Genomic DNA, 13,651 nt, shown 5'->3' with positions numbered 1-13,651 from the left:
GCGTTCAAAAAATTGAAGGCGTTTTGACTCCCTGCTCATACTACCTGTAGTTGATTCGATCGACAAACGCGTCGGTCGGCGGTGACGGGGACTTGATGCAACTATTTAAACTTGATGGATGTCCGTATAGCACCGACTGAAGTGCGAAACCACGTATCTCCATTGCGGTGTTTCAAAATTTCCGTTCTTATGTCATCACTTCCATGAGAAACATTCCAAATTTACGACTTTGATTTTCGAACCAAATCTTCTGCTATCGACAGGGACAGATTTACATTTTTGGCGCCCTGTGCAGAAATTTTCGAGGCGCCCCTCGCACGTCCTCCCCTCCCCCGCCCGCGCATTTCCCAACCCGACGGTCGTCGTTGGTTACTACGTGCTAACTCTAACTTAATACGAATTTTTTGAGTGAGTGAATGATTCTGGGGCAGAAACCAAAACCAGGTTCCTGTTACTGTTAACTACGAAACTAAGAGTATGTTTGACCCTTAAAGTCTAGGGTCAGGTCATTTAAAAGATGGAACGCAGTAAATTAATGGTTCTCTGATGTAATTTTGCAGAAGAAAATTCTGGTGGGACAAAAATAGGCATTTCATATGCATGCACAGGCACATATGGAGTAATAACATGCAATATTCACATTGTTAATGTTTTTTTTTAGTTAATAACTTGCGAGATAGTCAGATAGTGTGTCTCCATTGCCTTTATACAATCAATCAACAATCAGAGTTTCTGAACTTTCGACGCAATTTTCAATTTTTTGTAGATTTTGGAAAAAACCCCCAAAATTTGGCGCCCCTCAAAATCTGGCGCCCTGTGCAGCTGCACCGATGCACCATAGGTAAATCCGGCCCTGAATACTTGAAGAATGACTGGGTAAAATTGATGAAACGGTTCATGCAGAGTGCAGACAAAAATATTCGACTGAAGAGTCGATCGAAAATTCAAGTTCGACAAAGTTCCAAAAAAAGAGCGTGTGAACTTTTTGAGCCCTTCTCTCGGAAAGCTTCTCAATTTTTATATAATTTTAAGTAAACATGTTTTTAGTGGAACAGGAAAAAATCTACAACTTTGTTTCAATTAGTAAAAAAAATAATCTGTATTTGAACAGCAGATGAGCGAATTAATAACACTTAAACAATGAACAGTAAAAAAAGGGAAAAAAGAAATAGGTATTTACAATTCATGGCGATTGAATGTGAGTCCATAAATACTACATACAAAAATAGGCAAACAAACTAAGTTTTTTCTCATCTTCAGCGGTACAGATTTTTCTTCGTGTTCAATGACACGAGAGATAGGTAAGTACTTATGGCTAAAAGGCTTCATTTTCTTTTGATTTATGTCTCATGGTCAGCAGTTATGTACACCAGAAGAAAAAAAATCATACTGCATAGCTATTGGCTTCATAATAAGGGAAAATTATTTATGGGAGATAAGTAATAATGCGATATGTGTTTCTATGTTGGTACAACCGTGATGTAAATAAATCCATGTATTCCACGACTTTTGTAAAAACAGCAAATATCTACTTTTACAGGAAGTTCGCTTACCTCTGTCCAGGAGAGTTTACCTATTGTAGAACTTAAAGTTACCTAAAGAACACAGGACGGTCCTTAATAGTTTTCAAGTTTTAATGCAGTTTTTAAGGGGGAGGGGATGTATATGTCCAAATAACTGCGCTATTAATCATGACTTCCGAATTAGAAATAAAGTGTCTCTGAATGTTTCCAAAACAGGACATGCTATTAGTTAGAAATAAATTAATAAATAAGCTTCATGGATTTACAGAACAACTAGAAAAACAATATATAAATTGAGGGACTTCAGAAGTTTTTAGAGTACTTAGTAGAATTTAATTTAGTACCAGTCAGTTTCAATTCTTTTGCAAGTTTCAAAAGACTAAAGACAGTTTTATTCTAACTTTTAGCACTGATAACACACCCCAACGGGAGAATGTGGGGAGGGGGGGGGGCAGATAATTAGATAAGTAGTCGGGTGCTTCAACGAAGAAAATCAGACACGCGCATAGCTGACTATCAGACCTTGAGGTGACTAGTTTTAATTACACAGCTTCATTTTGATCTGAAACACATAATCGAATAAAAATTAAAATGAATGTAAAATAAGAAATAATTTACACAATTCGCATTTATATAGGCGAGTGCATCAGTTTCAAGCATGCAGAAAAATTGCACCAGTGACGGATTTCAACTTCACTTTAAAAGAGTGGGCATTTGATAACATCGGAAGCTTTTGTCAAGCTAGCGGTTTAATAAATGCGACTGGTATCCAAAGAGTTCAAGGCAGAACATGAAAATATTCTTAGCTATTTCGCATTAAGGGACTGCACTGCATTGAATTTTACAGCAATGAATGGATTATGACGTGACGAATAAATCAATAAAATCTATTTGAACACCCAAAGATTTCAGTCATCCCTTCTTGCAATGTGCTCTGAGTAATTATTGTGGATAACACGATGATACTACTATATGTGGGTTCTTATGAGCTCGTGTTGCCTACCCGAAAATGGAGGGCGAAACAAATATGCACGGCTGCAACACTTTTGCGTTGCACTCATCAATTTGTTTCTTTTTTTATTTTACTAACCCAAATTTTTATGAAACTTAAAGAAATAAGTTGATTACGTAAACGAGGGAGTAAGCTTTCATTTAAGACTGAAAATATTGAATTCAAAATCAGATTATGGATGGTATCGTAAATAAATTTATGAACGGTTGGAACTACTTACGAAGGTATTATGCGACTTTTATTGCTTGATGATATAATCTTGATCCGGGAATCACATTTTTGACCATGTGAGGATCCTGGAACAAAAGGACTCCTCGTTAGATATATGCACAATACGTATAATCATGAATAAACACGCATCTGATTTGTGTAAACTTTAACGGATGTGTCTTTCTACAAGGTGGTAAACTAAGCCATTAAATGCAATAAAATTGCAGTGTCGTTTTCGCATCATTTGGTTCGCAGATATATAAAATAGACGTACTTCTGCTGAAAAGAACTATGACAAAATAAATAAAATCGGAGGAAATTATATGCATAGGGTTTTGGCTACAACGGTTCTTCAACTTCAACTTCAAACGGTTCTTTTTCGCGCGAATACACCCAAATGAAAGGACCAATATAGGAGTCACGAATTTAAGTATTCCAATACATATTTCTTAACCCAAGTTTCACGTAACATTTCACACTGGTTCCGGATGCACTAGACAAAATAGCCTTAAAAAGTAACCTCATCGGTGCCCCAATACTTAGAGGCTATATTGTGCTGTATGATTTTTCCTGCCTGCCAATGAATGCACTTACGACTTACGGGCGAATTGAAAGTGTGACAACGGCAAAATTGAAAAATGTCATCGCAAATTTATTGCAGTCAGTGGCGTGTCGTGGCGTGCTTTGCGATGTATCGATTAATCTGCCGTTTCAACTTATGGAAAATGATCGATAATCAGGGTGTTCGCAAAAAACACCTGAATAATCGATTCTTTACCATGACTTCAAATGGGGAAAACTCGATCATTCCCGCCACTGCCTTGTGCTATTTGGAAAAAGGAATGAATGCAATTTACCTCTAACCGTTCGGTGAGACTCCTTGCGGCTCTCTAAATGACTGACGTTGGAATTTCTGAGATCTTCAGGCTTGCCTACGGTCTCGCTGGTTCTCTTCCGTCTGTGCGCCGAGGACGAGAGGTAGTCTACTTTCCGGAGTCCGTTCTCTCTTGTTGACGATCTTACGATTTTCTTCTCTTCCTCCGGGTGATCCACTCGATAAACCCTTTGGAAACAGAACAACAAGTTAGGAAAATTTCAAAACGCACTGATAGACAGGATGTGGATCTATGGACTATGAGAGAAAAAAATCACTAGGTAAACATTGTGTCTTGAATTCTGAAAGTAACATAATGGAAGAACAGATACGGTGATACAGCAGATACAGTGCTGAGTCTATACCTTCTGTTCTGAGGTAAAAACAAAGACAGAAAGACCAGAAATTGAAATTAGAGCCACAAAATGAACTCTGATATGTTTCAGTAACAGGGTAGATAAGGAGAGGGTTTAGTTCAGGTTGATCCCCTGAAACTGCACTAAAACTCACTAGAGTTCATTTTGCAACTCTAATTCTAATTTTTTTGGTTTTATTTCGCCCACTGTGAACGATTACTCTTCACTTTGTTGACTAAGATGTATAGATCTTCATCGAACGTTCAGTGCAAATTTTTTAATCGATCCCCGGAAGTGATATCAAAACTAAACTGTTGCAATCCTCGACCAACACTGGAAAAAAACACATTGGATCTAGAGTCCAGACTCTTAAAAACATCGACAAGAAAAAATACTCTTGATTCAAACAGATTTAAGCTTAAATCAAGAACCAAGCCTCTTAATTTCCTTTCTTCTCCTTTTCTTTCTTATTTTCGGATTTCCTTTTGATTTAAGCTTAAATCTGATTGAATCAAGAGTCCTTTTTCTTGTCAATGTTTTCAAGAATCTGGACTCTAGATCCAATATGTTTTTTTTCCCCAGTGAAGAACTACCTAGCATTCATGATTTGTCTCTGACCCCTGTCAGCTGTTTCCTTTTGAAAATTCGTATTAGCTGAATTTCATAGAAATAAAGTGTATAATATTCGATGTTGAAAATTTGCTTATTGAGTTATTGAAGCAACTGGCGAACTCACCTTTCCCTTGGTTTATGGCTGCTGGAAACCGGATCCCTGGTGGGCTGCGACTTGACGACCCTCCTGACAACCCTCTTCATCTTGGCGTTGGCGGCGTTCTCGGCGGCGGACTCGATGTCCTCGGACGAGGAGGCGACGTGTCCGCGGTTGAGCGACACGCGGGCGAGTCGCCTCCGGTTCCTTTCGTCGACGGTGCGGGCGGCCCTGGAGGGTTCCGCGGGCTTGGTGGGCTCCGTCGAGGGCTTGGCGCGGGACTTGAGGCGGGCCTCGGAGCGCTCGGCCGTCCGGAGGCGCCGCGTCGGAGGGTTCTCCGCGATGGCCGCCAGCGGGGCCGGCGCTGGCGCGGGCTGTTTCGTGGGCTTGCGTTCGTCGTCGCTGCTGGCGCGGGACTCGTCGTCCGTGCACCCGTTCACCGCCAGCAGGATCTCGTCGGCCGCTTTCGTCAGTTCTTCCAAGATCGAATCGCCTGAGTCTAACCTGGAAAATAATTTTATGGGTTTAGTTTGAGAATTTTGGGACGCACTGTAGGTAAATGCACGTGGCCCGATGAGCCCTCCAGCAAACGTGTTCCATGGTGAGGGTGAAGCGCGCTTCGATGCGGCAATACAGGATTGCTCAAAAGGTCTAAGAAATTTTACGAGGATTGCGCGAATAGAAACCTTAAAATCTGCTATAGAACTATAATTTAAAATGAAGTTAATTTAAGGCATAAGTTTGGCAAAACCGGAAACAGTTTGAAAGAAGCGCATTTTTATGTTAACGCTAGTTTAGGTTAGTTTGTTGGCAAGTCATTAATGTCTTACCTTCTGATGATAAATGAAGTGAAAAGATTGAGTAATGGTCGTGGGTGTAAAGAATCTTCCTAACTTTTCTCGGGAAAAATATTTAATCGAGAGAAACGAGGCAACATCGGAACGCTCATACGGCGTGGAAACACAACATAGGCCTTTAAAGGTTCATTATTCGATGCCGCGAGTTCGAATGATCGCGGCAAAGACAGTGCGGCTGGAGTTAAGCATATATTAGCGCCTGCAAAACTATAAGAATACTTCAAGCATGGCGCCACACAGTGCGGTCGACGCACAGCCCTTATTAGTGCCTACAAGACTGCGTGAATACTTCTCGCATTATACCAAACGCAGTGCAGTCGGTCAGTTGGTGAGAAACGCATATTAGCGTCTACAAGATTGTATATGAATGCTGTAGGACTGCGTGTCATCGTTATTGACTTTCTGCTCCACTTTTAAACACTAATAAAGATCCCGCCATCATTGCGGGTCAATTTTTGGAACTTCTAGGTGTCCATTGCACCAAGTTCAGCTAAATTAATCTCTCTGAGCTGTGTCTTAGTCATTTAATCCTCCTACATCAAACTTTTAGGAACTTTAAACCTTGCTAGGTCACATTTCACAAAGGAACATACCTTGTCCTCGGCTCCTCTTTCTTCGTGCGCCTATCCCTCCCCTCGGGCTGCCTCTGACTCCTGCGGTCCCCTTTGGGTGCGTTGAGCCAGCTGTCCCGGCCGCTGTCGAATATACTCCGTCTCTGACTCGTCTCTACTCTCCTCTCTAATCGCTCCCTTCGGACCCGCGTGTCCACGGGTTTGAGCTCCGGCCGGATGACCTTCTCCTGGGACTTGGTCGCCCGCGGCACGAGCGGCGCGAAGCTGCTCTCGTGCGTCGGGGACAACGATCGGTGCCTCAGGGCCGAGACCTCCTCCATCTTCCTCGAGGGTCCTACTTTCCGCGGTGGGACTGCCGGTTGTCGGGTCGGCATCTTCGTCACCGGCACGCTCTTCAGCACTTTCTTCTTCGCTTCCTCTTGTTTCCGGATCTCGGTTGCCGACTTCCGCTCCACGATGACGGGAATCGGAATTGCGTCTATAATGATAAAACACAAAATGAAAATTCCAACAGAGACAAAAACGATAATTTCTTAGCAACAGTCGATGTGCGATGTGCCTGCCTGAAGGGTCATTTTAATTTCATTCGACTCTTAAGCGTAATTTGTACACTGAAAAAAAACTTACGGGCTATGTAGACATACCGTCCGAATGTTCCGGGCTCAGAGGCCGAAAGTTCCGGGTGCTGGAGCCGTAACTTTGATCGCTCTAGGTGCTACGCCCGGAACTTTCGGCTTCTGAGCCCGGAACGCGGGTGGTGTGCCTATACAGCCCCTTAGGTACGACTTCCATGGCCGGAGTTTTTTTGTTTTTTTTTTCCCAGTGTAGCTGAGTTAATTTAAAAAAACACAACTTCGTTGATACGTCTAAAAATTCAATATGCACGCATATTTTTTTTATCTAATTAGTGATTCGCTATGTGAGTTACTATAAAACGATGAAGAGCTTTTACTAGTTTGTGGTGAAGAAGAGTGAGGTCTTGAGGAGGAAAAATGTCAGTTTTCCTTCAATTTCGTGATTATGCAATTGGAGCCTTTCAGAGGTAGAAATAGTTGTATCACACCATTTGGCAATATTGAACAAAGCCCCAAATATTGGATACCCAAAAATTGTCGTTCCTCTGACATACGGATGTACCTCTTCTTCCGGACGAGCCCTATTTTCCATATAACTTTCTGCTTTCTGGGGCTCTTTTGAATATCAAGATATGTCTTTACGTCAAAAAGGCAAAAACGAGTGTATGACCCTTACCGTTTTCATTCGACTCTTTCAATCGGAGACCCGACAGATCCGGTATCCGGTCGTTCTCCGGGCTGAGCTTGGAGGGGTTCTTCACTTTGGGGGTCGGCACGGGGACGTGTTCGGGGCCGGGGCCGGCGGCTTGCTCAGGCGGCTCGAGAAGTTGAGGGGCTTGAAGTTGGACTTGGCCGGGTCCTCGTCGTACTTGAGCGAGATGGAGGTGATCTTCGGGTGCCCGGACTTGGTGCTCACCAGGGCCTCCACCGCGTTGAGGTTCGGGTCCCGGTCGTACGAGTCCAGTTTGGCCACGGCCACGACGCGGTGAACAGGAGGCCCGTTCTTGTCGTCTGAAATCCCGAGGTTAACACATTTAGAGGGTCTGACGAGAACAGGGACAAGAGACCCTTCATTGTTCTGCCGTGATAGCGAAGAGAGCAGTTCTGCCGTGCTAAGGAAGAACGCCGTACGAACATCAGAGAGTTAAAAAAAATTATTCCAATGAAATGCTTATTTTTGAGGTAGATTAAGAGTATTTTTTTTTTTTTTTTTTTTTTTGAAGTTTTCAGACACTTTAGATCAAGTTACGAACAAAATTATCTGAAAAAGTGGCAGAGAAATATTCAAAAATTTTCCTGAAAATTAGCGATTTGCTAGAAGAAATTTGGCAACGCCTGAAGGTTCATACGGCTTTCTTCCTTAGCACGGCAGAGTTAGTGTCAAATTTTCGAAATCGAATTTCCTTCAAAATATGTCTAAACTCTTTTAGATGAAATGACTGGAATTGCTTAAATAGCAAATTCATCTTTGTGGGTCAGTTGCGCTGGTCACAAGATCGTGTTTTAATGCTTTATTCTTGCAGATAAACTAAAAATAATAAGATCTGTCGAAACAGCAACACTCTACGTTGAATATTAACCGAGATATCTCGCCTTGAAAAACTCTATTTATGACGTCATCCATCGCGGTAGTACATACCATGCGCTACCGCGGTGGATGACGTCAAAAACCAGACTTTTCAATGGACGATAATCTCGGTTAAAATTCAACGTAGAAAGTTGTTGCATAGACAGATCTTCTTATTTTTAGCTAGTCTACAAGAATCAATCATCAAAACACAATTCTGTGACCAGCGTAACTGGCCCATTCTCCATAAGGAAGTGATTTGTTGAATCCCCGAAAGTAAAAGTTCCCACCTGTGGCCAAGAGGCCAATGGAGGGTCTCTTGTCTCTGGACGAGAACAAAATGGCTTGTGATTGAAAAAAAATAGAGATTATGTATTCATGTGTGACAGGATTTGTGAAAAGGGACCTTATCTTCCAAAAATTCAAAATTGAGTTATTGATACGACTGCATAGAGGAAGAAATCTGGACATTTTGACGCAACCTGAAAACTTACACGTTGTGGAAGACATGACGTATAGAAGTTTTAAGTCAAAATGTTTTAAATTATAGGTTAAATAAGGTTAGGAGCAAGTAGCACCCTTCGTGGTGAGAAAATTAAACTAAAGCGCATTTATCTTTGGTTCCCAAGGTTTCCAGGAAGCGTATCCCGTTGAGAACCGAAAATCGCCGATTTAGAAATTGTCCTGTGAATTTGGCTCTTCTTGACGATTTGCTCCCGGTAGATAAAGTCCATTTTCACAGATTCTGTCACACATAGTTTGTATAAGGTGATCCGTCAAATCACCTGATATACAGGGTATCCGAACTTAAACGGCCAAGAGCGTGTTTTACGGGCAAATTAAGACTTTTTTTCTCCATAAAGTTTGTGTTTTCCAAAAGTTACCCCTCTTCCGGATTTTCGCAAAAATTATTAGATTTTTTCTGAATTTTACTCATGTTAATGAGCCAAAACTGGTAGTCTAGATAATATTTTGGAATGTAGCATATGGATGCCTAGAAATCGAATTCTGATTGACTCAGTCATTTTAGGATGGATGATAGAGCCATCTGGAACCTGAAACCACGGTGACTTGAGGAAAAGCACTTTCATCAATAAAATGTGGGCCATTTAGGATACATTTTTGATTTGCACAACAACGAGGAACGTTGCAAGCAGATGTAGGTATTTTACTACCCACCCCACCTATGCCCAAAAAATTGACAGCATCGTTTCCTATTTGTTTAATGTTACAGATTTTGGAAAAGAGAAAAACTTACGAATTAAACAGAAAAAATTATTTTTACGTCATCAGTACCTATTTTTAAAGGTTTATAGATAAGCATACGGGCCTCTTAAGGATTAGCGCTTGGCATTCTTCAGTTTGGGTTAATTTTGAAGGTGCGTTATTATTTTAAATTGGTAGTGAGTGAACAGTTTATTATTCAAGAGTGTGAGACTAAAATCTACAAAGTCTAAGAGTGATCAGAGTGACTTTTGCAAGTATCATGGGGTGAGAGTGGTTTTAAAATCAAGACTTCTACATCCATATTACACCAGCTCCAAAAAGAAGAAAACTCATTGTGCATGGATTAAACAATATTGCAAGTAGATATTAGTCGATAAATATTTTCAATAGGCAAGTGAAATCATCCAAAATAGATTAGGGCCCTGTCGGTACTTCCACAACAAAAAGCTATATCCATCGATGAGCTGAAACTACACTATTGGCCGCTCAGAGGTCCTAGGACAGACTTAAGTGCGGTCTTGGATGATCCCAAGTGTATTAAAATGCATACTTTTTCCATGACAAAATTCGGTCCCTGACGAGAGGAAAAAAGTAAAAACTAATTACACTACGGCAATTCGTATTGGAAAAATCGTATAGCCATTAATTTTGAATGAAAATATAGGTTGTAACTACTTTACAATTCCAAGAACAATAAAAACAGGGACCAATTTTTGTGCCAGTTTATTGAAAATGATCCATGAAAAAATGAAATGAAATGATCATGTAAAAATTCCTGCAGTAAAATTACACCACAGACTTTCCGCGGCAATAATTTTGTTTTAATTTAAAGAAATTTCACTGTAAGTATACAACATAGGTTTTGACTGCTGTTGGCGATCAAAGTTTTTACAAAACGATTTGCCGATTCAAGTCTGCAAATGTTAAGCTCTGCGTACATTTCCCTGAAAGACAAAGTTTCAGTGACTTTAAAAACATTTCGTTCCCCAATTTATTCAAATTGAATTGAACATTATTTAAAGTTGCCCTGAGGAAGTAGAGCACAGAATTGTCCAGTTAAAGAACCACCGAAAATGCAATGCCCTCAACATGCTTCACGGTACAATTTCCATTGCATCATGCCACGAGCTTCTCCCACTTAAATACCACCAATGCCTAAATCCGAGATTTTATTCTCTTAGGTTTGAAACCACATAACCATTGCCTCATACATCCTGTCACCTTTTATCACGAGATTTCATGATTGATAGGTATGCTCTCAGTATAATCTGCCTGTCTCTCTTGATTTAAATTTGATTTGAACCTTAATCGGATTGAGAATTAGAAATGTAATGCAGACTCTTTGACGTCTAGAATTTTCAAAAACAAAGCCTAATAATATTCGAAGAGTAAAAATAAAACTAGTTTGACGTTTTTTAGAGGCTACATGACATCCAAAACCATTTGTCTCACACCACGGGAAAAAAATGTGCTGGGCCGGTACTTCGCGGTGGATGAATCGTCAACCACTTTGACTAGCGCCTTGATGCAATTATTCGTGTTCCAGAGCTGCCCATGTTGCCTACGCAAAAATTGAAGGCGTTTTGCCTTCTCTTGCATTATTAAATACACACTACCGTCTGTATCTAGATTTCTCGTTTAAGGCGCTGCGCTGTAGGAAACACAGAGTCAATCAAATCCGTCAAAGCGAGTAACATAGTGATATTAAGAGTAGGTAGCACAGAATCTACGACAATTCACTACCGCGGTGTGCACGTCAGCACAACGGGTTTTCGGTCAAGTAATTTTAAGTTTTGCAAGTAATGTAACCTCTACAAAATATTAGACTAGTTTCATTTTTCACGGTGGACCGAAAAGGTATGGAAATCGTAGCTTCTGGAAGCTGTGTTTTGAGAATTTTGCCCAATTAAAGTCTGTACAGAGACTTAAACCGGAATTTGAAGACGCGCTTTGAGGCATCTAAAATTTTAGCTACAAGTCTCTGGGCTTATAGAAGACGAGAGAAAAAAATCAATGGAGCTCGAAATTGTTTACTCTGATTGAAATTTTTGAACTTTAAGTCTTGTTTTCCCCGCAAAATAGTGCTAACCCAGCGCTATTTTACCACCTTGTTACTTATAGAAGACTGAAACGGCATGGCATTATCGGTTTCGGTTCGAAAAAGTCGGTTAAACGCAATCTTACCACCGTTCTGGGTTGTTAGTAGTTTGTTAGCAAGGTTGAGCTTCTGGTTGTATTTGAAAGCCTTGACGCGGCTCCAGCTGCCGGAGATCTCGCTGCTCAACAGGTCCTCGTCCAGCGGCTGACTCATATACGACCTGACCTCCTCATCCGCCTTCAGACTGTCGTCACTGAGCTCCCCGGAGTCGAGGTCTAGGATCTCCTTCAACAGCGACAACTGACTAGGAAGCGACCTCCGCGAACTATCGCACTTGGGACTCTTGAACAGGCTTGTCCCTTCCTCGGAAGCCTTGAACACATTCTTAATCCTAAAAATACTCGAGTCTTGCTTCCGATGCCTCGTGATCTCCACGATATCATCGTCGATGGTCTTTTTGAGATCGTCCAGTACGCTTAAAACGCTAGGAATGCCGCTTGATTCCTCCAGCGGGGTCGCCTCTCTGGAGGTGCTCGATTCTATACAGGGTTCTCTGGAGGTTTCTGGTAGGTTTTGCATCGTTGGAGAGCGCATGGTCTCCATGACTAAGGAAGCGGATTTGCATTCTGGCAGTGTATCACAGATTTTTTGGTAGTTGTTTGCTTTCGTCTCGGGGATGCGGTTGAAGCTGTACGAGAATTTTGGCAGGTTTGAGCTGGTGGAGACCTCGCTAGAGCCTTCTCCGATTCTAACGATCAGTTTCTCTTGGCATTTCGGGTTATTTAACCGGTTATCTGCAATGACACCAGATATGTTAGAATTTGTGCAGAGGGAATGACTACAGGAAAATTAGTTGGAGGAATGGAGATTAATGTGTAAAAAGACGAGAAATAGATATTCTGGTGGGTATTTCCTGCGTATTTGATCAATGTGAGCTTTGTTCGCAAAAATGAATATGTGCACATTGATCGTGGTTTCAAAGGTAATGCTTGACGCACAGCGCCTACATTTTATTGGATATGCAAGATGGATAGCCTTCGAGTATTAAAAATTGCATTTACAATAAACATTGTGGTGCATTATATACATTTTTAACTCAGTGTGATATTTTCCTCGTCTTCTTTAAGGAAAACAGCGGTTTTTTTTTTTTTTTTTTTTTTTTTTTTTTAAAGACAGGCTATCATTATTTTGAACTCCTTTATTTCAAAATATTCATGATCCTTTGAGGGACATGTTAATGTATCGCGCAAGACAAACCCTAAACTATCGCTGATAAATACAATAATTAACTTTTAGTCGATGCTTAAATACTTGTAAACGGATGTTTTATTTTTCCGACCAAGTTTTGGTAGAGTAAGATTAACTATCGCAAGAGCGTAAATAAAGGAAATAATTCAAGTTTTGCAGCTTCGATGTCCGAGAAATATTCCACCAATGATGAAAGTAGAGCAACGTTCGTAAAATTATGGTCCGTAAAAGTGAGAATTCAGCAAGAAAATTATTAAGTCAGGCTGAAGGATAAGTCAAAATAATTGTTTCTCGTGATTTTTTGTGTCAAATGTTTTTGAGAATTTTATGGAACAACGAATAAAACCCTCCTCTGTCTAAAGGAACAAGGATTATTATTCAATTTTTTTTCAAACAGAGATTTTTATCCTTCAACGAAATCGAATGGAAAGAAATGACTTACAGATTGGTTGGTGAAGACTACAGAAAGGTGAAGACTTCATAAAAGGTAAAAGATCAATACGATCCTTACATAAGTGTCTGATTGAGAACATGCGAAGCACAACTGCCCTTTCATTTGATGCAAAGAAGTATCATGCAGGAATGTTTAGCGACAAACTTGTTTTAAATTATCCTTTTTCCTGTCCACTCGTAGAACTTGCGTCCTTTTGCCTGGCGTTTGGGTGTATCAGCGAGGGTGTAAAAAAGCTTGATCGATTTGATCGATTGCCAGAACAAGTTTCTTGGACTATCCGGGATGGATGAATGATTAATTTGAGCAGTCTTTAGCTATCAAACTATTGAGTTGAAGACGTTTGTCACCAAGCCTGGCACGCGAAGTTGG

General features: G+C 40.8%; 1 protein-coding gene across 1 annotated transcript in view; it reads right to left on the bottom strand.

Annotated features, from left to right (window-relative positions):
* Window positions 1-1,070: 1,070 nt before the first annotated feature.
* Window positions 1,071-13,651, bottom strand: part of LOC109031668 (uncharacterized) — a 93,740-nt gene continuing 81,159 nt past the window's right edge. Inside the window, exons 8-14 of the mRNA XM_072300773.1 lie at window positions 11,667-12,374; window positions 7,448-7,699; window positions 6,135-6,591; window positions 4,712-5,188; window positions 3,603-3,808; window positions 2,756-2,831; window positions 1,071-2,085 (exon numbers count right to left, since the gene is read on the bottom strand). Of these exons, the coding sequence (XP_072156874.1) occupies window positions 2,076-2,085; window positions 2,756-2,831; window positions 3,603-3,808; window positions 4,712-5,188; window positions 6,135-6,591; window positions 7,448-7,699; window positions 11,667-12,374 (2,186 nt within the window). The 3' untranslated portion in view covers window positions 1,071-2,075. The remainder of the gene's footprint in view (window positions 2,086-2,755; window positions 2,832-3,602; window positions 3,809-4,711; window positions 5,189-6,134; window positions 6,592-7,447; window positions 7,700-11,666; window positions 12,375-13,651) is intronic.

Source organism: Bemisia tabaci, chromosome 5 (assembly GCF_918797505.1).
Source record: "Bemisia tabaci chromosome 5, PGI_BMITA_v3".
Lineage (NCBI taxonomy): Eukaryota > Metazoa > Arthropoda > Insecta > Hemiptera > Aleyrodidae > Bemisia > Bemisia tabaci.
The sequence above is the reverse complement of the archived record's forward strand: the minus strand, read 5'-3'. Positions and strand labels throughout refer to the sequence as shown.